This window comes from Chiloscyllium plagiosum, chromosome 17 (genome assembly GCF_004010195.1).
Source record: "Chiloscyllium plagiosum isolate BGI_BamShark_2017 chromosome 17, ASM401019v2, whole genome shotgun sequence".
NCBI classification, from domain to species: domain Eukaryota; kingdom Metazoa; phylum Chordata; class Chondrichthyes; order Orectolobiformes; family Hemiscylliidae; genus Chiloscyllium; species Chiloscyllium plagiosum.
Genome location: NC_057726.1, coordinates 57,645,177 through 57,671,230, shown reverse-complemented (window position 1 = coordinate 57,671,230; position 26,054 = coordinate 57,645,177). Strand labels below are relative to the sequence as shown.

General features: G+C 44.7%; 1 protein-coding gene across 1 annotated transcript in view; it reads right to left on the bottom strand.

The window, feature by feature from the left end:
* LOC122558521 (adhesion G-protein coupled receptor G2-like) overlaps window positions 1-26,054 on the bottom strand; it is a 139,002-nt gene that overhangs the window by 36,761 nt on the left and 76,187 nt on the right. Inside the window, exons 7-14 of the mRNA XM_043707200.1 lie at window positions 16,332-16,436; window positions 14,476-14,512; window positions 13,627-13,733; window positions 10,741-10,806; window positions 10,493-10,600; window positions 6,839-6,946; window positions 5,135-5,239; window positions 3,462-3,569 (exon numbers count right to left, since the gene is read on the bottom strand). Coding sequence (XP_043563135.1) covers window positions 3,462-3,569; window positions 5,135-5,239; window positions 6,839-6,946; window positions 10,493-10,600; window positions 10,741-10,806; window positions 13,627-13,733; window positions 14,476-14,512; window positions 16,332-16,436 — 744 coding nt within the window. The remainder of the gene's footprint in view (window positions 1-3,461; window positions 3,570-5,134; window positions 5,240-6,838; window positions 6,947-10,492; window positions 10,601-10,740; window positions 10,807-13,626; window positions 13,734-14,475; window positions 14,513-16,331; window positions 16,437-26,054) is intronic.

Genomic DNA, 26,054 nt, shown 5'->3' with positions numbered 1-26,054 from the left:
ATCTTCTTCCCGACCTCTCCGCCCCCACCCCAGTCTGACCTATCACCCTCACTTTGACCTCTTTCCACCTATCACATTTCCGACGCCCCTCTCCCACTTCCCTCCTCCCTACCTTTTATCTTAGCCTGCTGGACAAACTTTCCCCATTCCTGAAGAAGGGCTTATGCCCGAAACGTCGATTCTCCTGTTCCCTGGATGCTGCCTGACCTGCTGCGCTTTTCCAGCAACACATTTCCATTTCTTAAAGAGCTTACCAAGGAGAACCTTATTAAAGGCCTTGCTAAAATCCATATACACCAAATCCACTGCTCTATCTTCATCAATGTGTTTTGGCACATCCTCAAAGAATCCAAAAAGTCCTATAAAATATAACTTGCTCCTCACAAAGCCGTGCTGACCATCACTAATCAAACTATGCTTTTCCAAATAGTAATAAATTATGGTTTGCAGAGAATACGAATGAGTTGATCCCAGTATTAATGGGGGAGCAGTGTAATGAAGCTCAATTGATTGTCTGGCCAATGAGGTCTCACAATTCTCACCTCCTCAGCTCCTGTAGCAGTCCCTGTCCAAATGTAGTAACACAGGGGATATATCCAGGCTTGGGCTGAAAAGCGGGAAGTAATATTTGCATCAAACAAGTGCCAGGCAATGACTATCTCCAATACAAGACAATCTAACAATTACCCCTTGACATTCAATGACATTACCATTACTAATTGTATCCTTGGGGTTACCATTGACCAGAAACTCAGCTGGATAAACCACAATACACAGTGGCTAAAAGAGCACGTGAAGAGTGATGAATCCTGAATGGTGTAACTCACCTCCTGACTCCCAAGAACCTATTCACCATGTCCAAGCTTTAGGTCAGGATTGTGATGGAATACTCCCCATTTGCCTGGATTATGCTTGAAATAATGGGAACAGCTGCTGTCCATTCGCTCTCAATTTCCCTCAAAATGTTATAAACTTCAATCAGGACCACCCTCAGCCTTCCCTGCTCTGAAAACAACAACCCGCGTTGACCCAGCACCTCTTCATAGCTGAAATACTGTATTGCAGGCAACATCCTGATGAATCTTCTCAGCACCAGCTATACTGTATTCACATCCTTCTATTGGTGCAGTGATCAGAACTTCACACCACACTCCAGCTGTGGTCTAATCAAAGACCTGTATGGCTTCAATATGACCTCACTTCTCTTATAATCTATGCCACATCAGTTAAAGGCAAGTGCTCCACATGCCTGCCTAATTACCCTATCAACATGCCCTGTTGCCTTCAGGGATCTGTTGACAAACATATCAAGATCAATTTGTTCCTCTGAGCTTTCTTGTTTTAGATATATGTTGCCATTCCTTCACTGTTGCTCTGCCAAAATCCTGGAACTTCTTTCCTTATACCATTGTGGATCTACTGCAGCGCCTGGACTGTATTGTTTCAAGATAGCAGCTCCCCACCCTCTTTGTGAATGCAACTAGAGATGGATGATGAATACTGGCGCAGCCAGTGATATCAATGTCCCATGAGTGAATGAAAATAGTCCCCAAATGATCAGTCTGTTCTTCTTTAGTTGGATTGAGTATTGCCTACTCGTAGACTGCCTGACCTGCTGTGCTTTTCCAGCAATAAAGTTTCAACTTTGATCTCCAGCATCTGCAGACCTCACTTTCTCCTCATGTCAGTCACAATTCATCCCTTCCTCCAAATTGGTCCACTGGATAATGGTTTGAACAAATTATGAATGAGTTGATCCCAATATTAATGAAACTCAATCGATTGCCTGCCCAAAGAGGTCTCACTATTCTCACCTCCCCAGGTACTGAAGCAGTCCCTGTCCAAATGCGGCTACACCTGGGCTATATTCAGGCTTGAGCTGAAAAGTGGAATGTAATATTTGCATCAAACAAGTGCCAGGCAATGACCATCTTCAATATAAGACAATCTAACCATCACCCCTTGACATTCAATGACATTACAATCACTAATTGTATCCTTGGGATTACCATTGACCAGAAACCCAGCTGGTTAAATGACAAAAACACAGTGGCGAAAAGAGCACGTCAGAGGTGATGAATCCTGAAGGGTGTAACTCACCTCCCCACTCCCAAAAGCCTACCCACCATGTCCAAGCTTTAGGTCAGGATTGTGATGAAATACTCCCCATTTACCTGGATTATGCTCCACAGGTATTGACCCTTCAAATAATGGGAACAGCTGCTGTCCATTCTCTCTCAATTTCCCTCAAAATGTTAGAAACCTCAATCAGACCCACCCTCAGCCTTCTCTGCTGTGAAGCAAACAACCCGCGTTGATCCAGCACCTCATCATAGCTGAAATACTGAATCTTCTCAGCACCAGCTTTCGTGTATTGACAGCCTTCTATTAGAGCAGTGATCAGAACTTCACACCATACTCCAGCTGTGGTCTAATCAAAGACCTGTACGGCTTCAATATGATCTCACTTCTCTTATACACTATGCCACATCAGTTAAAGGCAAGTGCTCCACATGTCTGCCTAATTACCCTATCAACATGGAGGAGAAAGTGAGGTCTGCAGATGCTGGAGATCAGAGCTGAAAATGTGTTGCTGGAACAGCGCAGCAGGTTAGGCAGCAGACAGGGAGAAGGAGAATCGACGTTTCGGGCATAAGCCTTAAGAAGGGCTTATGCCCGAAACATTGATTCTCCTGCTCCCTGGATGCTGCCTGACCTGCTGCGCTGTTCCAGCAACACAATTTCTACTCTATCAACATATCCTGTTACCCTCAGGGATCAGTTGACAAACATACCAAGATCAATCTGTTCCTCTGAGCTTCCTTGCTCGAGAAATATGTTGCCATTCCTTCACTGTTGCTCTGCCAAGACCCTGTAACCTCTTTCCTTATGGCATTGTGGATCTACTGCAGTGCCTGGAGTGTAGTGTTTTAAGAAAGCAGCTTTCCACCCTCTTTGTGAATGCAACTAGAGATGGACAATGAATACTTGCGCAGCCAGTGATATCAATGTCCCATGAGTGAATTAAAATGGTTCTCTTTAGCTGGATTGAGTATTGCCTACTTGTAGGGAGCGAGAATCCTCATGTCAGTCACAATTCACCCCTGCCCCCAAATCGGTCCACTGGATTTAGGTAGGGGCTACCTTTTCCTATAGTGAAGCGAGGGGAGAGTGTATGTACAATGTAAGTGGATGGTGTAGGTGTTTGTGGTGATGCAGGGGCAGGACAGGTCGTGAGGTGTGAGGTGTGTCCGATGAATGAGTAGGAAGCAGGGGGGCTGGTGAGTAAGAATCGGTATTCAGGAGGATGAAGTTGGTGTGAACCATTGAGTGAACAGTAATCTGGTGTGGATACATGTCAGGGACCACTCCCCTGGATTGTGTTCCTGAGTTTAATTTGGAAAGCACACCCACCGAGATGAAAGACTCTAAGCTGGTGGAGGGGGAAAGTGAAGGCTTACCGATAAATGGTTCTTGGATTCAATGGTTGTGTGATCAGAAGTGGAGCTGCTGATAGACGTTGCTGATGTGGCCTGTTCTTCATTTGCTTTACTATGAGTTGATGATATCTGCATGAAGAAAAGCAGAATTAGTTGGTGAATATGAATTATGGTTTGCACAAATTATGAATGAGTTGATCCCAGTATTAATGGGGGAGCAGTGAACCGCAATCGATTGTCTGCCCAAAGAGGTTTCACAATTCTCACCTCCTCAGGTACTGAAGCAGACCCTGTATAAATGCAGCTACACCTGGGCTATATCCAGGCTTGGGCTGAAAAGTGGGATGTAATATTTGCATCAAACAAGTGCCAGGCAATGAGCATCTCCAATACAAGACAATTTAACCATCACCCAGTGACATTCAATGACATTACCATCACTAATTTTGTCCTTGGGGTTACCATTGACCAGAAACTCAGCTGGATAAACCACAAAAACACAGTGGCTAAAAGACCACATCAGAGGTGATGTATCCTGAAGGGTGTAACTCACTTCCTGACTCCCAAAAACCTACCCACCATGTCCAAGCTTTAGGTCAGGATTGTGATGGAATACTCCCCACTTGCCTGGATTATGCTCCACAGGTATAGACCCTTGAAATAATGAGAACAGCTGCTGTCCATTCTCTCTCAATTTCCATCAAAATGTTATAAACCTCAATCAGACCCACCCTCAGCCTTCTCTGCTGTGAAGAAAACAACCCGCGTTGATCCAGCACCTCATCATAGCTGAAATACTGAATCTTCTCAGCACCAGCTTTCGTGTATTGACATCCTTCTATTAGAGCAGTGATCAGAACTTCACACCATACTCCAGCTGTGGTCTAATCAAAGACCTGTATGGCTTCAATATGACCTCACTTCTCTTATAAACTATGCCACATCAGTTAAAGGCAAGTGCTCCAAATGCCTGCCTAATTACCCTATCAACATGCCCTGTTACCTTCAGGGATCTGTTGACAAACATACCAAGATCAATTTGTTTCTCTGAGCTTCCCTGTATTAGAAATATGTTGCCATTCCTGCACTGTTGCTCCGCTAAAACCCTGGAACATTTTTCCTTAGGTCACTGTGGATCTACTGCAGCGCCTGGACTGTAGTGTTTCTAAAAAGCAGCTTTCCACCCTCTTTGTGAATGCAACTAGAGATGGACGATTAATACTGTCCCAGCCAGTGACATCAATGTCCGATGAGGAATGAAAATGATCAGTCTGCTCTTCTTTAGCTGGATTGAGTATTGCCTACTCATAGGGAGCAAGGATCCTCATGTCAGTCACAATTCACCTCTCCCCCCAAATCAGTCCACTGGATTTAGGTGGGGTCTACCTTATCCGAACGTCAGGTGAAGGGAGGCTGTGTATACAATGTAAGTGAATGGTAGAGGTGTTTGTGCTGATGCAGGGGTAGGACAGGTGGTGAGGTGTGTCCGATGAATGAATAGGAAGCGGGGGATGGTGTGTAACAATCAGTATTTAGGAGGATGAAGTTGGTGTGAACCATTGAGTGAATAGTAATCTGATGTGGATACATGTCAGGGACCACTCCCCTGGATTGTGTTCCTGAGTTTAATTTGGAAAGCACACCCACCGAGATGAAAGACTCTGAGCTGGTGGAGAGGCCAGGGGAAGGCTTACCGATGAATGTTTCATGGATTCGATGGTTGTGTGATCAGAACTGGAGCTGATAGACGTTGCTGATGTGGCCTGTTCTTCATTTGGTTTACTATATGTTGGTGACTGCTGCGTGAAGAAAAGCAGAATTAGTTGGCGAATATGAATTATGGTTTGCACAAATTATGAATGAGTTGATCCCAGTATTAATGGGGGAGCAGTGTAATGAAGCTCAATCTTGATTGTCTGCCCAAAGAGGTCTCACAATTCTCACCTCCTCAGGTACTGACGCAGACCCTGTATAAATGCAGCTACACCTGGGCTATATCCAGGCTTGGGCTGAAAAGTGGGAAGTAATATTTGCATCAAACAAGTGCCAGGCAATGACCATCTCCAATACAAGACAATCTAACTATCACCCATCCCTAGACATTCAATGACATTACGATCACTAATTGCGTCCTTGGGTTTCCATTGACCAGACACTCAGCTGGACAAACCTCAAAAACACAGTGGCTAAAAGACCACGTCAGAGGTGATGAATCCTAAAGTGTGTAACCCACTTCCTGATTCCCAAAAACATATCAACCATGTCCAAGCTATAGGTCAGCATTGCGATGGAATACTCCCCAATTGCCTTGATTATGCTCCACACGTATTGCCTTTCAAATATTGGGAACAGCTGCTGTCTATTCTCTCTTAATTTCCCTCAAAATGTTATAAACCTCAATCAGGTCCACCTTCATCCTTCTCTGCTCTGAAGAAAATAACTCACGTTGATCCAACACCTCATCTTAGCTGAAATACTGTATTGCATTCAACATCCTGATCAACATCTTCTCAGCACTAGCTACACAGTGTATTCACATCCTTTTATTAGTGCAGTGATCTGAACTTCACACCATGCTCCCAGCTGTGGTCTAATCAAAGACCTGTATGGCTTCAATATGACCTCACTTCTCTTATAATGTATGCCACATCAGTTAAAGGCAAGTGCTCCACATGCCTGCCTAATTACCCTATCAACATGCCCTGTTACCTTCAGGGATCTGTTGACAAACATACCAAGATCAATTTGTTCCTCTGAGCTTCCCTGTATTAGAAATATGTTGCCATTCCTTCACTGTTGCTCCTCTAAAACCCTGTAACTTTTTTTCTTAGGTCACTGTGGATCTACTGCAGTGCCTGGACTGTAGTGTTTCTAAAAAGCAGTTTTCCACCTTCTTTGAGAATGCAACTAGAAGTGGATGATTAATACTGGCTCAGCCAGTGACATCAATGTCTGATGAGGGAATGTAAATAGTCCCCACATGATCAGTCTGCTCTTCTTTAGCTGGATTGAGTATTGCCTTCTCATAGGGAGCAAGGATCTTCATGTCAGGCAGAATTCACCTCTCCCCCCAAATCGGTCCACTGGATTTAGATGGGGGCTAACTTTTCCTATAGTGAGGCGAGGGGAGAGCTTGTGTACAATGTAAGTGGATGGTAGAGGTGTTTGTGATGATGCTGAGGCAGGACAGGTGGTGAGGTGTTTCCGGTGAATGAATAGGAAGCAGGGGACTGGTGAGTAAGAATCAGTACTTAGGAGGATGAAGTTGGTGAAAATCATTGCGTGAACAGCAATCAGATGTGGATACATGTCAGGGACCACTCCTCTGGATTGTTTGGAAAGCATACCCACCGAGGTGAAAGACTCTGAGCTGGTGGAGGGGGCAAGTGAAGGCTTACCGATGAATTGTTCGTGGATTCAATGGTTCTGTGATCAGAACTGGAGCTGCTGATAGACATTGCTGATGTTACCTGTTCGTCATTTGGTTTACTATATGTTGATGACTGCTGCATGAAGAAAAGCAGAATTAGTTGGTGAATATGGATTAGGGTTTGCCCAAATTATGAATGAGTGTTTAGATTAGATTCCCTACAGTGTGGAAACAGGCCCTTCAGCCCAACCAGTGCTCACCAACCCTCTGAATAGTAAGCCACCCAGACCCATTTCCCTTCAACTAATGCACCTAACAGTGTGGGCAATTTAACTTGGCCAATTCACCTAACCTGCACATTTGTTTTTGGACTGTGGGAGGAAACCGGAGCACCTGGTGGAAACCCACGCAGACACAGCAGAACGTGCAAACTCCACACAGTCAGTCGCCTGAGGCTGGAATCGAACCTAGGATCCTGTTGCTGCGAGGTTGCAATGCAAACCATTGAGCCACGGTGTCACCCAGTATTAATGGGGGAGCAGTGTAATTAAGCTCAATCGATTGTCTGCCCAAAGAGGTCTCACAATTCTCACAGCCTCAGATACTGAAGCAGTCCCTGTCTAAATGCAGTTACACCTGGGCTATATTCAGGCTTTGGCTGAAAATTGGAAAGTAATATTTGCATCAAACAAGTGCCAGGCAATGACCATCTCCAATACAAGATAATCAAACCATCACCCCTAGACATTCAATGACATTACCATCATTAATTTTGTCCTTGGGGTTGCATTGACCAGAAATTCAGCTCGATAAACCACAAAAACACAGTGGCTAAAAGAGCATGTCAGAGGTGATGAATCCTGAATGGTGTAACCCACTTCCTGACATCCAAAAGCCTAACCAGCATGTCCAAGCTTTACATCAGGATTGTGATGGAATACTCCCCATTTGCCTGGATTATGCTTCACAGGTATTGACCCTTCAAATAATGGGAACAGCTGCTGTCCATTCTCTCTCAGTTTCCCTCAAAATGTTATAAACCTCAATCAGACCCACCCTCAGCCTTCTCTGCTGTGAAGAAAACAACCCGCGTTGATCCAGCACCTCATCATAGCTGAAATACTGAATCTTCTCAGCACCAGCTATAGTGTATTGACATCCTTCTAATAGAGCAGTGATCAGAACTTCACACCATACTCCAGCTGTGGTCTAATCAAAGACCTGTATGGCTTCAATATGACCTCACTTCTCTTATAATCTATGCCACATCAGTTAAAGGCAAGTGCTCCACATGCCTGCCTAATTACCCTATCAACATGCCCTGTTACCTTCAGGGATCTGTTGACAAACATATCAAGATCAATTTTTTGCTCTGAGCTTCCTTGTTTTAGATATATGTTACCATTCCTTCAGTGTTGCTCTACCAAAATCCTGGAATTCTTTCCTTATGGCATTGTGGATCTACGACAGAGCCTGGACTGTAGTGTTTCAAGAAAATAGATCTCCACACTCTTTGTGAATGCAACAAGAAATGGATGATGAATACTGTCCCAGCCAGTGACATCAATGTCCCATGAGTGAATGAAAATAGTCCCCACATGATCAGTCTGCTCTTCTTTAGCTGGCTTGAGTATTGTCTACATGTCGGGAGCAAAGATCATCATGTCAGTTACAATTCATCTCTCCCCCGAAATCAGTCCACTGGATTTAGGTAGGGTCCACCTTATCTGAAAGTGAGGCAAGGGGAGGGTGTGTGTACAATGTAAGTGGATGGTAAGGTGTTTGTGGTGATGCAGGAGCAGGACAGGTGGTGAGGTGTGTCCGATGAATGAATAGGAAGCAGGGGACTGGTGAGTAAGAATCAGTATTTAGGAGGATGAAGTTGGTGTGAACCATTGAGTGAACAACAATCAGATGTGGATACAGGTCAGTGACCACTCCCCTGGATTGTGCTTAATTTGGAAAGCAATATTCAATGGTTCCCTGATCAGAGCTGGAGCTGCTGATAGACGTTGCTGATGTTACCTGTTAGTCATTTGGTTTACTATATGTTGATGACTGCTGCATGAAAAAAAGCAGAATTAGTTGGTGAAGATGGATTATGGTTTGCACAAATTATGAATGAATTGATCCCAGTATTAATGGGGCGCATTGTAATGAAGCTCAATCGATTGTCTGCCCAAAGAGGTCTCAGAATTCTCACCTCCTCAGGTACTGAAGCAGTCCCTATCCAAATACAGCTACACCTGGGCTATATCCAGGCTTGGGCTGAATAATGGGAAGTAATATTTGCAACAAACAAGTGCCAGGCAATGACCATCTCCGATACAAGACAATCTAACCATCACCCACCCCTAGACATTCAATGACATTACCATCACTAATTGCGTCCTTGGGTTTCCATTGACCAGATACTCAGCTGGATAAACCTCAGCTGGATAAACCACAGTGGCTAAAAGAGCACATCAGAGGTGATGAATCCTAAAGTGTGTAACTCACTTCCTGACTCCCAAAAGCCTACCCACCATGTACAAGCTTTACGTCAGGATTGTGATGGAATACTCCCCATTTGCCTGGATTATGCTCCACGGGTATTGACCCTTGAAATAATGGGAACAGCTGCTGTCCATTCTCTCTCAATTTCCCACAAAATGTTATAAACTTCAATCAGATCCATCCTCAGCCTTCCCTGCTCTGAAGAAACAACCCGCGTTGACCCAGCACCTCTTCATAGCTGAAATACTGTATCGCAGGCAACATCCTGATGAATCTTCTCAGCACCAGCTATACTGTATTCACATCCTTCTATTGGTGCAGTGATCTGAACTTCACACCATGCTCCCAGCTGTGGTCTAATCAAAGACCTGTATGGCTCCAATATGACCTCACTTCTCTTATAAACTATGCCACATCAGTTAAAGGCAAGTGCTCCACATGCCTGCCTAATTACCCTATCAACATGCCCTGTTGCCATCAGGGATCTGTTGACCAACATATCAAGATCAATTTGTTCCTCTGAGCTTCCTTGTTTTCGAAATATGTTGCCATTCCTTCACTGTTGCTTTGCCAAAATCCTGGAACTTCTTTCCTTATACCATTGTGGATCTACTGCCACGCCTGGACTGTAGTGTTTCAAGATAGCAGCTCCCCACCCTCTTTGTGAATGCAACTAGAGATGGACGATGAATACTGGTCCAGCCAGTGTCAATCAATGTCCCATGAGTGAATGAAAATAGCCCACACATGATCAGTCTGCTCTTTTTTAGCTGGATTGAGTATTGTCTACGTGTAGGGAGCAAGGATCCTCATGTCAGTCACATTCACCCCTCCCCCCAAAACTGGTCCACTGGATTTAGGTAGGGGCTATTTTTCCTGCAGTGAGGTGAGGGGAGGGTGTGTGTACAATGTAAGTGGATGGTGTAGGTGTTTGTGGTGATGCAGTGGCAGGACAGGTGGTGAGGTGTGAGGTGCGTCTGATGAAAGAGTAGGAAGCAGGGGACTGGTGAGTAAGAATCAGTATTTAGGAGGATGAAGTTGGTGTGAACCATTGAGTGAACAACAATCTGATGTGGATACATGTCAGTGACCACTCCCCTGGATTGTGTTCCTGAGTTTAATTTGGAAAGCACACCCACCAAGATGAAAGACTCTGAGCTGGTGGAGAGGCCAGGGGAAGGCTTACCGATGAATGTTTCATGGATTCGATGGTTGTGTGATCAGAACTGGAGCTGATAGACGTTGCTGATATAGCCTGTTCTTCATTTGGTTTACTATGTGTTGGTGACTGCTGCTTGAAAAAAAGCAGAATTAGTTGGTGAAGATGAATTATGGTTTGCACAAATTATGAATGAGTTGATCCCAGTATTAATGGGGGAGCAGTGTAATGAACCGCAATCGATTGTCTGCCCAAAGACGTCTCTTAATTCTCACCTCCTCAGGTACTGAAGCAGTCCCTGTCCAAAATGCAGCTACAGCTTGGCTATATCCAGGCTTGGGCTGAAAAGTGTGAAGTAATATTTGCATCAAACAAGTGCCAGGCAATGAGCATCTCCAATACAAGACAATCTAACCATCACCCCTTGACATTCAATGACATTCCCATCACTAATTTTGTCCTTGGGGTTACCATTGACCAGAAACTCAGCTGGATAAACCACAAAAACACAGTGGCTAAAAGACCACGTCGGAGGTGATGTATCCTGAAGGGTGTAACTCACTTCCTGACTCCCAAAAACCTACCCACCATGTCCAAGCTTTACGTCAGGATTGTGATGGAATACTCCCCATTTGCCTGGATTATGCTCCACAGGTATTGACCCTTGAAATAATGGGAACATCTGCTGTCCATTCTCTCTCAATTTCCCTCAAAATGTTATAAACCTCAATCAGGTCCACCCTCAACCTTTCCTGCTCTGAAGCAAACAACTTAAGTTGCTCCAGCAGCTCTTCATAGCTGAAATACTGTATCGCAGGCAACATCTTGATGAATCTCCTCTGCATCAGCTTCAGTGTGTGCACATCCTTCTATTAGGGCAGTGATCAGAACTTTCCTGTGGGCCATGTTTTTGGTCGGAATGTTTGGTGCAACAGTGTGAGCTCAGTTTCTGAATGCAGCATCTGACATGGTGAGTGTTTTTAAATATGGTGCTGGGAAGGCCAAGTAAGGATTTGAAAATGAAAGTGAGAATTTCTAACTGGGAGCTGACTGTCACTTGTTGAGTACAGAGTGGTCGGGGATACAAGACACTCGTGCGTTAAATCATGGGCTGCAGAACTTTGCTCACCTCAAGTTCACAAAGGGTAGAATATGGGAGAGCAGTCAGGGGTGCGTTGGAATAATCAAATTGAAGGTAACAAAGGCATGATTGAGCAGCTAAGTTGAGCTAGGGTGATGTCAGTCAACATCCAGGTCTTAGCCATGCTATAGTTTGATAGCTTAACTCTGGATTAAGTACAGCATCATGGATGAAAAGAGATTTTAAATCAGACTATTTGCTGGGGACAAATGGAATCAGTAGCTGGGGAACAGAGTTTGGAGATGAAACTTTGTCTTCTCCAAATTTTCTTGGAGGAAATTTCTGTTGAGCCAGTATTGGATACTAGATTAAACATCCTGATAATTTAGCAGCAGTGGAGGAATTGAGGGAGGTGCTGGTGTGATAAAACTGGCCTTCATTAGTGTGCATGTACAAACTAACAATTACTTCAGGCTGACATTTCAGCTAGAGTCCTGCATCTGGACTGCGTTTTCACTACAGCAAGAGGTTGGGGGAATGTGGAAGTATCTGCAGCAGTTACAAGGTTGAACCTGTTCTTGAGCATTGTCACCTAAGAGCAGAAAGAAGGGATCTATTTACAATGAGAAGCTGCACTGGAGATAGAGCTGTCAGAAACACCGATCTGAGACAAACTCCCTGGAAAATGGTATCAGGCAGTTTGGAGAATGGTGCCACTGCCACTTGCAACACTCTGATCCTCCAAAGAGAGATTCAGTCTCAGTCACATATTAATGACCACTCCAGACTGGCAGAAGTGACAGCAGACATCACATAAAGTTAACTTGCAGATACAATGAGTAATCAAGAAAACAAATGGATCGTTGACCTTTATTGTAAAGGGGGGAAGAGTACAGTATAAAAGTTAGGATCTCTTGTTATCATTGTTAAAGGTTTTTGGTGAGACTAGAGAAGGAGTCTCCTTAACTGAGGAAGGATATAATTTCTCTCAGAGAGGGTTCAACAAATGTTCACTAGATTGATTCCTGGGATTAAAAAGAGTTTGCATAGAATGGACCTATATTCTCTGCAGCTCAGAAGAATGAACTGTGATCTCATGGAAACGTTTACAAATCTGAAACTGTGTGTTACTCCCTGGCTGAGGAATGAAGAAGTGAAGGCTATCCTCTCAGGGTAAGGGGTGACCCAATTGAAACTAAAATAAAAAAGACGTTTTTTTCACTTTGCATTGATTGTAAATCTTTGGAATTGTCGACAGCAGATGGTTATGGAGTCTCTCCCAAGGAGTTGTTCAGGACAAGGACAAAAAAGAAAATTGAGACATAAGGGCGTCAAGGGGCATGGAGAAAGGTAGAGTTGAAAACACTCAACCTTCATTCATCCATCCTCAGTGTCTGTCCTCTCAGCTTTCTTGGCACTGAACTGTGGAATTCCCTTCTGAAACCATTTCACCTCTTGAATTCTCTCTCCTTCTTAAGTTGCACCATAAAATTTACCATTTTAATCCCACATTTCTATGGTATGCATTTCATTCATTGTCTCAGAGTCAGTTTGTTCTCTGATTTATTTCCAGTAAAGTGCCATGGATTATTTTAGCAATTGAAGGTGCTGGATAAAGGCAGGTTGTTGTTATTTTTGTAATGAGTGAGCAGGAAAGCAGGGAGTTTGCAGAGGACAGTTGGCTGCATGTTGGAGCTTTGTTTCATTTCAGTGGGAGGTGCTTCTAGTGGCTCAGGACACAGCAGACTCACAGGAGGGAAAAAAAAACATTTTCCATTTTATTAAGGTCAGGCTTTCAGTGCCACTCCCTTTGTTTGACTTCACTGAAATGTCTCCGGTCCATCTGAATTTAATGCAAACCCTGTCTGTTATTTCTGAGGATCTCTTTTGAGGTTGTGCTGGCCCTTAATGAGAATGGTGCACAAATTGATGGGTCAGGTGGCGGGCTGGGCAGAATTTTAAAAATGGGTAGAGGTTGACTAGGCTTCGTAGTGAGAATGTGAAGCCAGCCTGCTTTCTCAGCCTAATGTAAAGTTATATCCAAGTTTATTTACAGTGTGGGGACCAGCATAATATGTACCTTCAATTCCAGTGTTTGTACAAAGAAGAAACGTTGATGGTTACATCTGCAAGTGATCATATAGTTTCTGTTCTGAAGGGTTTTCCATCCATGCTTATTGCAAGGGCCTGCATTGTAGAATTATTAATCATGAGAATCATTAGAGTCATAGAGCTGTACAGCATGTAAACAAACCCTTCAGTCCAACTCGCCCATGCCAACCAGATATCCCAACCTAATCTAGTCCCATTTGCCAGCACTTGGCCCATAATCCCTCTCAACCCTTCCTATTCATACACCCATCTTACACCCATCAAGATGCCTTTCAAATGTTTTAACTGTACCAGCCTCCACCACTTCACCTGGCAGCTCATTCCATAGATGCACCACCATCTGTGTGAAAAGGTCGCCCCTTAGGTCCCTTTTAAATCTTTCCCCTCTCACCTTAAAACTAGGCCCTCTAGTTCTCGGTCTTTTCCCCCACCCCAGCGAAAAGACCTTGTTTATTTACCCTATCCATGCCTCTCATGATTTTATAAACCTCTAACAGGTCACCCCTCAGCTTCTTTCATTTATACATTCCAGTATTGATTGAAGTCAGTGTTTTTGAAATAACCCCACAGAGGCCGGTATCTCGTTACCAAGTCACTCTTTATTTACACGTGGAGAATCCTTGACACTGATCCAGCTCCCTCAGAGCCAACTGTCAGAGTGAACAGAACTCCTGACACTCCTGTCTATATCTGTCAACCAGGGCTCGCTAATTGGACCAGATTAACAGCCCCAGTCAGGGAACTTATATTCCATGAGGTCCACTAACGAGGCTGACCTCATTTCAATCAGTATGGCTTTAATAACATTTTCATTTACCTTTTCCACCTCTGGCGTTGCACAAAGTAGAAACTATCTAAAATGGAGAAGATAAATCTTAACATTTGATTTACCAATAATAATAAAAATTTTGGCATTTTACATCTGCCCATTGAACAGAGTGAAGCAGAGAATTAGAAGGAAATGTGTTGCTTGCTGTGAAAATACAGTTGTTTCTGTATTTTCATTAACAGAGTTATAAATTGGTCGAAGCTCCAAGTATTTTTAACAAAACAGCGATTGTCCTAATGAAGGAAAAATGACAGCTTCAAAACTCAACAGTCTTGGGGAGATTCAAGTAAAGACTTATCTCAATTCCCTGAGGACAGGCAGGACGTGGCTATTACTGCCAGGGAATTGAGGTGAGATTGTGTATCTGTTAGTGGGTTTTGAGAAGATTTGTAGCTCTAGTTGAGGTTTTGGATGCAGGTTTGCTCGCTGAGCTTGAAGGTTCATTTCCAGGCGTTTTGTCAACCTACTGGGTAACATCTTCAGTGGGCCTCTGGGCGAAGCACTGTTGATAATTCCTGCTTTCTGTGTATATGTTTGGATTTCTTCAGGCTGGTGATGTCATTTCCTGTGGTGACATCATTTCCGGTGGCGATGTCATATCCCGTTCTTAACACATGAACATCAACAAAACGACATGACCCTCTCTCACTGGTAACCTTACACATAGATGAGGAAGGACACCACTTCGACTGGGACAACACATCCATCCTAGGACAAGCCAAACAGAGACAAGCACAAGAATTCCTAGAAGTATGGCATTCCAACCGGAACTCTATCAACAAATACATCGAGTTAGACCCCATCTACCAGCCCCTGAGAAATAAAAACAGGAAATGACATCACCATGGGAAATGATGTCACCACTGGAAATGACATCACCAACCCAACAAAACCCAAACAGACAAATAGAAAGCAGGAATCATCAACAGTGTTTTGTCCGGAGGCCCGTGTTGTATGGTGACAAAACATCTGAAAATGAAAATTCCAACTCAGAGAGCAAACATACATCCATTGTGTATCTCTGTTTGTAGTGATGCTCCATGAACAGGTTTCACTCCCAGAGTCTCTCGGGCTGTGAAGGGGATGGGGTTTGGGTTTGGGTGTTTTGGATGGCCAATGGGTCAGCACCTGTTTACACCGAGTCCCTGTCCTTCTCCTGCTGATCTGAAACTGTGGCCATGGGGGGCTCTGGGTCTATTGATGTAAATGAGGAAAATGTCCCACTGAATTTCTTTCTGCTGTTTATGGTCTCCAGAATGTGGGGTATTGGGGACATTGTGTGATCAATTACATTTCATGAAGTGACCAAACCGGAACGTGGCCATTTTAAATGAACTTTTCCCCCAAGCTCCACAAACCTGAAGAAACAGGGTCACCTGAGTCGAGGGGAACAACCTGTTTTACCAGGAATGTTGTGGGGGGTCCACCTGTAACAGAGAAATCTCTCTGACCATGGGATTTTGGATGGGGCCAGGGCCATTTCCATGGGGTGGTCAATCATTCTGTTCTGTCCCAGGCCCTCATTTCTAAACCCTGCAGAGGAATTTCAGGACACAAAGTGATGGGAAATGTCTCACAAGGCACAGTGATCCTCATTTGTACAGCATCATAACATTCATGATCACAGCTTCCGATGGACATTAAAGAGACAAAGAGGTCAGCTCCAAATCCACCAAATCTACCCAGAGATTGCTCCATTCACAGCCTGAGGACTATAGAATTTCTGGGTCATTCAGTTTAACTTGTTCATCAACACTGGAGATGGTCCAGACTGTGCTGCACAATCCAGTCAGACCTGGCTGCTCACAGGCTCAGCTCGATGATATTGTGGAGGTTTATCTCACCTTGAATGGTGGCTCCTGAAATGTAATTTTCAGAGTTGTGGTGAAATAATCCGAGCTCCCCACTTGGATTGTAAGTGTGGCTGAGACAGGTTTCCTCTCCTGGCCCTGTAACAACACACAGAATGGATGGTTAAACATCTACTCACTGAGGATTTACAGAACACACAGAAACATTTCAATGATCTTCATTTCTGTGGTGAGGGTGAGCAGAGGAGGCTTCCTCATTGTAACAAATGTTACCTTAGGGGCTGCAATCCCAGAAGCTCCCTTTGCTGTCAGAAATGTGTGAATGGTAACTCCAGACCCTCCATGAAGCTTTCTGCCCGCCCTGCCCTAGACTGTGGGGATGGGTCATTAACACATTAAAGTACATCAGCGATGTCCACCCCAGTGGGAGTTCAGAGAGACCGAGCAAAACCTTACACAGGGACAGAAACAGAAATACAGAGACAGTGATGTTTGGGACGTGGAAGGACATGGGGTGCAAACCCTGTCAGTAATGATGATGCCCAGTCACCCCCTGATTCTGATACAAGGGCTGCATTTGGTCAGAGTCAGGTTGAATCAGTAGCCCTTGGCAGACAGGAAACTGAGACCAGATTATTGATAGAGTGACAGTGTCCTCAGGTAAGCAAAATCAGGGGTTGAGGTTAGAGGTTGAATGGGCAAGGATGGCACTCCAGGCGTTTGAGGTTCAGACAGTTGGAATCTGATACCAATGGTACCAGTACGTGACACCAATGAGAGAGGGGGAATGGCAGCAAGACTTTCTCAAATGTATTGTCAGGAAGAGCAGTCCTGATACCAGGGTCTGTATTCAGGTCAATAAATATGAAAGACTCATCTTGTGATGTCAGGAGGACCCATGGTCTGGTATTACTGAGTACACCTGGCACTGGCTGCTCCAGGGGAACCCAATCCTAAAATGGATACATCTTTTCTGTCACCTCTGATGAGCCAGTTATTGTTCATAGTTAACATCTACAAGATGCACTGTAATATTGCTTGTACTCTGCTCTGTGGGATGTGATTGGCCAGGACCGGCTGGAGGTGTATGATAGTATGCCTCTGGCAGGTACCACATGCGAATCCTTCCTCTCACCCTCATCGACAAGTGGAAGGGTGAGAGGAAGGAAATTTGAAATTGTCAACTAATTTCACTCTTGAACGTCAATTTCAAAATCCTGTCTGAGGCCATCGTTTCCAATTGGGTCAGATCTGCCCCGGGATCGGTAATTCACCCTGACCAGAAATGTGCTGTACCGAGCAAGAAGATGGCTGAGAGCCTTGCGCTCCCCAAGGTTATGATCGCCTAACGAGAGGATACTTGGGGGGCGGGGGGGGGGGTTGTGGACACCCCTCATTAGCCTGGGCCAGGAAGAGGCCTTTGACAGGATATCACACACTTAGATGTCGGATGTGCTCCCAAAATGGACTTTGGGGAAGGTATCTGTAATTGGATCGGAGTGTTCGACACCAACATCATTCACGCAGTCTCAATCGACGTGTAGGAAACAGAAAGCTTCCCAATCTGAGCTGGAGTCAGGCCGGGCTGTCCACTCTCTCCTGCCTTTTTTATGTGCTGCATAGACGCCTTTGTTGATTCCATTAAGAGGGTTGTGAGTTTGAGAGGGGTGACTATTGCAGGCAGCGGAAACCTCTATGTTTTTTTTGTGTTTGGGACAGTTTTATTTATGTGAAAAAAACAACAAAAGAGGGTTTGAGAGAGAGGACAGAGAGAGGGAGGGAGATAGAGAGATCCCCTCCCAGATACTCAGGGAATTGAATTGAACTGGCCAACCTGCATCTTATTTATGCGATTATCACATTTGATCACCCAGGCCTGTATCCATCTCACATTACTCTGACATTAGAACAAGTCTTTGGATAGAGTTTCTCATTTAAAGTTTTAATTCCCTCCTTGGGGAGTCCTGTCTGTTAGACACTGTCTGGGGATTGATGTATTTGAATCAAATCCCACGGCCCTGGTTACTTTAACCCCAGGCTTCAAAGCTGTTTTAAAAATACAGGGCTGCAATCCGAAAGAAACAAGTTAATCAGAGGCCCCGAAAGCCCCAGGGTCCCCCAGAGGAGATTAAACCTCAGGGTAAATAAACACACAACTCACATGGGCCCCCACGGGGTGCAGCCTGTCATCCAGGCCTCAGGCCCATGCTCCCCCTCTGGAGAAAGCTCTTGTTCAAAGGTCTTCTGATCCTAAAGTTAAACTTTGGAATGCCGGGTTAGCTGATTAAAACACTCACTGCCTGCAATGACAGTATTGGGGCAGCTGGTGCACAGCAAGATCCCACATGCAACAATGCAGCAGCAGCTAATTACTCTGATCATTTTTCCCTCTGTGATGCTGTGTCAGTTTAATTATTTCCTGTCACTCCAGAATCAAACATTACAGCGATTTCACAATCTCAAAATGCTTCTCCTCTCTCTCCCCTTCTGTCTCCCCTGCTCTCTCAATTTTTCACTCAATTCCTCTCACTCTCTTTCTCTCACTGTTGAATTTTCTCATCCTGCCCTCTCTATAACCAACTGACTTTATGACAAGACTTTAGAGATTGTCACATCATTTGGGTTTTAATTTTGCCCTTGGGTAGTCCTGCCTCTCAAATCCTGCGGATTGACATACTTTAACCCCAGGCTTCAAACCGGTTTTAAAAATGGCAGGGCCACAATCCGACAGGAGCCAGTTAACCAGATGCCCCTAAAACCCAGGGTCCCCCAGAGGAGATTAAACCTCAGAGTAAATAAGCACACAACTCCCATGAGCCCCCATGAGGTGCAGCTGGTCAACCAGGCCTCAGGCCTCAGGCCCCAGGCCCGTGCTCTCCCTCTGAAAGTTGTTCCTCCCTGGCCTCTTGGATCTTCACGTTGCATCTTTCCAAACAAAAGTTCATTGGAATAAAAGAGAGAAAAGATTAGTTAAAAGGGGGAAAACGAGCATTTTGAAGCCAAACTACACAGCAAGATCCCAAGTGTAACAGCACCCCCGCCCATCGCCAATGTATTAATGTATCTAACACAGTCAGCAGTTAGGATGGAACATGGTGTGGGAGCAGATCTCACCAGGGATTGGAGGAGGATAGTGAGGGAAAGGCATCAGTTTATTGCACTTTGCAGTGACCTGGGAATAATTGCCTTTTACTGAAAACAGTTCCCAACTTGTATGTGCCTGTAGCTCCCACCAGTCTGAAAATCTCATTACCCCTATCGTGTCTCCTGTCTCTGAGCCAATGGCATATTCATTCCCATGATAGGGACAACATGGCGTTAGATACAGAGTATAGATGCCTATACACTGTTCCTATCAAACATGCACACAAAGTTAGGAAGCACTGTAGACAGTACAGATGGTACCTTAACATTACAAAGGGATATTGATAGACTGGGTGAATGGGCAAAGCTGTGTTAGATGGAGTTCAGTGCAAGCAAGCGTGTGGGTATCAGGTTGGAGTACAGAGAGGGAGCACAAAGGAGGTTCACAAGAATGATCCTGGACCTCAGTGGAGGTCTGAGGAGAGACTGGTCAAATGAGGCTGTTTCACTCCAGAATTGAGAAAGTTAAGGAGTGATCTGATCAAAGCCTTCAAGGAATAAACAGGATGAGACAGGCGAGATCAAGATCAACGATTCCCACTGGTTGGATATTCTAGAACGAGAGGGAGCAGAGTCTGAGTGTTCAGGAGAGATGTTAGGAAGCATTTTGACACACAAAGGGTGGGAGAGGTTTGGGACTCTCTTCCACAAACAGCAGTGGATGCTGGATCAGTCTTGTAGTTTAAATCGGAGAGAGATACATTTTTGTTCAGTGAAGATATTGAGGGATATGGGCCAAAGGAAGGAATGTGGAGTTAGGCCACAGATCAGCCATGATCCCATTGAATGATGGAACAGGCTCGAGGGGCTGAATGGCCTCCTCCTGTTCCTATGTTACAAACTAAAGATCCTCCTACACTGTCCCCATCAAACACTCCTTAGATTGTTTAACAAAGTTAAATAATGCAACTAACAATATTTGAAAAAGCTCATATTGTCCTCTCATTCCTTGTCCCTCAGTAACTCGGTGTGTGTGTGTGTGTGTGTGAGAGAGAGAGAGAGAGAGAGAGAGACCACAACCCTGCAATACTGGGTCAGGTACTCCTGTACCTTAGTACTTATTAAGTATTAAATATTATTTTCCAGACCCTTGTACACAAAATATAGAAAGCTAATGTGATGCTGTCACCAGATATCAGAATGGTTTGCCAATTATTGCTCGGGCATGGGACTACGGAAGTGAGGAAGCCTTGCTGTGTCTGCAGACTCAGTCTGCAGGGGCAGTGAGTGATCACGAAGGCAAAGGGATTGTTGTTTTCATTCGTTCATGGGATATGAGCATCACTGGCTGGGCCCAGCATTTATCCCCCATTCCCACCAGCCCTTGAGAAGGTGGGAGGGTGCTGCCTTATTGAACCGCTGCACTCCATCAAATTAATGTTTCTGGAGAAACAGAATGTAGCGGAAATTAAACTCCAACTTTCTCTGTTCCTGCTCCCAATTTAATATTCAACCATTTAGTTTATACTGATTAGAGGCTGGAATTTCATCGATGTTCTCAGTGAGTTTATGTATTTCATAACACAATGGGGGAGTGAGTTTCAGTCTGAAATCTAATTGAGGGATTTGGATACTTTATATATAGAATAACAGGTACCAGTGAGTGAGTTACAGATTGGAGTATAATTGAGAGATAAGGTGTGGTTCACATATTGACTAAATGATAATGGGGAGATCAATCTAATTGAGAAGTTTGGGGTGTTTATATAGAATTAAAGATACTCAAGATACTGGCTGGAATCTAATTGAAGGTTTCAGGGTGATTTATACATAAAATAACAGATACGCAGGAGTGAGTTTCTGACTGGAATCTGATGGAGGTGATCGGGGTGGTCTATTTTTACAACAACGAATAAATGGAAGGGATTACAGGTTGGAATTTTATCAAGAGAGGCGGGGTGTTTATTTATAGAACAGTTACTCATCAATGAGATACAGATTGGAATGTAATCGAGGGGTTTGGGATGCTTTATGTATAGAATAACTGATAACCGAGATACTTTCTCTCATGCACAATCTCACTCTCCCATCCCTCTCTCATGTAGAATCTCATCATTTGTCTCATAATCTCCTTGTCTCATACACAGTCTCACTATCGCTCCCTCTCTCATACACAGGCTTACTATCTCTCCCTCTTTCATACACAAACTATCTCCCTCATGCAAAATCTCACTATCTCTTTCTCTCTCTCATGCACAGTCTCACTATCTCTCTGTCATGCACAGTGTCATTCTCCCTCATATTCATTCTTCCCAACTCTCTCATAGACAATCTCACTCTCTGTCTTATCCTTACTATCGCTCTCTCCCTTACACAATCTAACTGATATGTTCCTGGCAGCCATTTCATCTGATCCCCAGATCGTGGGGATAATTGCTAAGTTTCTGCCTAAGAATATTCTTGCTGTCCCAGTGAGTCCCAGAGAATATAACTCTCTCTGTCTGTCTCCTATTTCTATATTTCCACCAAATGTATCTATTTTTGTCTTTATGTGTGTGTGTGTCTGTCTATGTTTCTGACTGTAAGTGAGCATATCTGTGTGAGTGAGAGACACTGGGCCTGTGTGTGTGTCCATCTGAGGGAACAGTTTGAGTGTCAATGATTCCATGATGGAATCATTGAGACGTTTTCACACATAGACACTGACTCGTGCTTACACAGCTCACACACACGCACACTTATGCTCTCTCACTTGTTCTGACTCACTGTTACACTCAGTAAGGGTTCAGGAGGTTTATGTATCGAATGACAGATAAGCAGGAGTGAGTTACAGCTTGGAACCTAATTGAGGGCTCAGTGGGGATTTGCACATAGGGTAACAGGTACTAGAGATTGAGTTATAGACAGGAATCTAATTGAGGAGTTCAGGGCAAGTTATAAATGGAATAACAGAGAGCCAGAAGAGAGTTACACACAGGAATCTAATCGAGGATTTCGGGGCATGGACTTTATATACAGAGTAACAGGTACCAAGAATTATCTCCAGACAGGAATCCAATTGAAGAGTTCAGGAGGATTTATAATTGGAATAACAGGGAGTTCAGAAGAGAGTACACAAAGGAATTTTATCGAGGGGTTCGGGGTGGAGACTTTATATTCAGAGTAACAGATACCAGGGAGTGAATTGTAGGCAGGAATCTAATTGAGATGTAGGGAGGGATTGATACACACAGTAACTGATGCCTGGGAGTTAGTTACAGGCAGGAATCTGATCGAGGTATCTGGCTGGTTGATACATAGAGTGACAGATCCCCAGAACTGTGTTCCAGACTGGAATCGAATTGAGGGGTTCAAGGTGGTTTTTACACAGAGTAACAGTTATTCAGGAGTGAGTTATCAAGATGATAGAAATTATAAAGTCATACGACACGGAAACAGGCCCTTCGGCCCAACTGGTCCATGCTGACCAGTTTTCCTGAACTGAGTTAGTCCCATTTGTACCTTTCGGGGTGTTTCAGAAACAGAATCACAGACACATGGGAGTGAGTTACACATTGGAATCCAATTGATGGGATTCAGGGTAGGTTTTATGCAGAGTAACACATACCCAGGAGTGAATTACAGATCAAAATCTAATTGAGGGTTTGAGGTGGTTTATGCACAGAGTCCGAAATAAATGGAAGTCAGTTACAGATTGGAATTTTATTGAGGAGTGCAGGGTGTTTATACATGGAATAACAGATACTCAGGAGTGAGTTACAGACTGGAATCTAATCAAAGGGTTTGGAGTGGTTTGTATTTAGAATAACAGATAAACATGAGTGAGTTACAGATTGGATTCTTATGGATGGATCAAGAACAAATACCCAAGCTTGAGTTACAACAACGAACTCTGTGTGATCAGACTGTGCAGCAGCTCCCGCTCCATCTTTTTGTCCCTTTATTCACCCCAGCCCAGAACTCACCCCGTGTGGTAAAAATGTTAGCGACGTCCTGAACTCCACAATTCTTTTCCGTGTGTGTGTGTGTGTGTGTGTGAAAGAGAGATCATGCCTGTGTTTGTGTCCATCAGTTTCAGTGTCAGTGCTGTCACACCATAATGTGACTGTGCGTAAACCATGTGTTTATGTACCTGACCCAGTTATGATTCGCAAACCATATACCATCCCTCACCCTCATTCACTTGCTCTCTCACATGTGTACACACACACACCCTCGCACGCCACATTCAGTCCTTCACACACACTCACTCTCACACGTGCATGCAAACATCCACATGATGTGCACATACTGATACACACAGTCACTCACAATCCTAGACTCACTCTTACAGACAAATGCACACTTGAACCGTTCATACACACTACCATGATCATGCACATGCACACACCCTCTCAGTCACTGTCTCTCTCTCACACACACTCACCCTCTCACGCACTCACCTTCTCATGCACTCATTCACGTACATACATCTCTCTCACACACACTGTCACACATTCACACTCTCTCACACTCACACTGTCCTACACTCACCCTTCACATACTCCCACACTTACGTACATACATTCAGTCTCTCTCTTTCCATCTCCAAAACGTCTCCAGTTACACATGCTAACACACGAATGCACATGCACACACACACACTTTCAGGCATGCACACAGTCTCTCTTGTACGCACACTCTCTCTCATGCCCATTCACATACAAAGTGCATACACACTCTTTCGATCACACGCACACTCTCTCGCACACGCATACTCTTTCTCCTCACAAGCACATTCTCTCTCGCATGCCCATTCTCTCTGCCTCGCATGTGCACACCTGGTCTCTCTTTTGTGCATGCACACACAATCTCGCTCAAACATTCTCACTCTTTTGCGCATGTTCTGTCTTGCCGGGAGCTTCTATATTAAAGCTGCTATCAGTGCACAGCCTGATGTGCACCTGTGACCAGTTTGAATGGGCCTCGGCTGCCAAAGTAAATCATGGCAAGAGCGAGGCCATGCTTGTTGGTAACTGGGCAGACCAATCCTTTATCCCTTTCACCCGGAAGGACAGAGAACCTGAAGGTGCTGGGTATTTGGTACAGTGGGGCTGGGGTCTGTGCCAAAACCTGATAGGAGCGAGGAAAAAACTAGGCAGATGGGAGCAACTTTGCAGGAAAATTCTGGTAGTCAGGTGTGAGGTACTCTCAGTATTGTTGTACGTGACACCAGCCCTGATCTATTACCCGGAAATGTGTCACTGCAGTCACTCAGACTATCTTGCAGTTTCTTTGGAGGTGAAAGATAGACCGAGTCCAATGGGACATAATGTATAAAGATCTCGACAAATGGGGGGACAACATACACAATGCTACCCTCACCCTGATGGCCACCTTTGTGTGTGGCTGCAACAACGTGTCCACAGACACTCAATTCGCAAACACCAAGTGTCACTACTTCTTGAGGTTCTCCCTGTCCCTGGTGTTATGAAGGACTGGGCCGGCCTCGCTGCTGTGGAATGCTCCAAGTAGTTGCACCGTCCCATATCACCTGTTTCTTGTGGAGAAATTTGTGGAGGAAAACACCTTTGACCCCAAGTCCATCAGGAAGTGGTCTGCACACAGCATCCTCAAGACACTTTGGGAAAATGAGAGGATGGATCATGTCGAGTGGTCCCCTGAGCAGACTGTCAAAGTTATCTGGCAGAATGCCTCAGCACCAGAACTTTCTAACACACATGAGAACATTGCTTTGCCAGTGGTGGGAAGGGCTATGCCGGTGGGATCCTTCATGTACACCCGGACTCTGTGTACCACCACATGCTGCCCTTGAAGTGGCTGTGGAGGGGGTGAGACTGTCACACACCTCCTTCTGGAATGTGCCTATGCGAAGGAAGACTGGAGTGAGATGCAGGGATTTCTGTCAAGGGTCGGCCCGAGCAGATCCATGACGCGGGTCTCTGTGCTCTATGGTCTGTCCCCCGGAATGCACACTCAGATAAACATCAACTGTGCCTAGATGATCATCAACTCAGTGAACGATGTTCTTTGATCTGCTCAAAACTTGCTGGTCTTCCAGTTGAAAGAGTTGAGCTGAAACTTTATTGCTGGAACAGCACAGCAGGTCAGGCAGCATCCAGGGAACAGGAGATTCGACGTTTCGGGCACAGGCCCTTCTTCAGGAATGAGCAGAGAGTGTTCAGCAGGAGAAGATAAAAGGTAGGGAGGAGGGACTTGGAGGAGGGGAGTTGGCAGAGGAGATGACCTGGGGTGTGCAGTGAGAGAGGGACTCACTGAAATCTTTGTAGAGAGAGGCAGAGAGCTTCTTCAAGGAAGGCATCCTTGTAAGAGGATTCGCAGTAGGTTGAAATCTTCGAGGAGAAAGTGAGATCTGCAGATGCTGGAGATCAAAGTTGAAACTTTATTGCTGGAACAGCACAGCAGGTCAGGCAGCATCCAGGGAACAGGAGATTCGACGTTTCGGGCACAGGCCCTTCTTCAGGAATGAGCAGAGAGTGTTAGATCTTTGTAGAGAGAGGCAGAGAGCTTCTTCAAGGAAGGCATCCTTGTAAGAGGATTCGCAGTAGGTTGAAATCTTCGAGGAGAAAGTGAGATCTGCAGATGCTGGAGATCAAAGTTGAAACTTTATTGCTGGAACAGCACAGCAGGTCAGGCAGCATCCAGGGAACA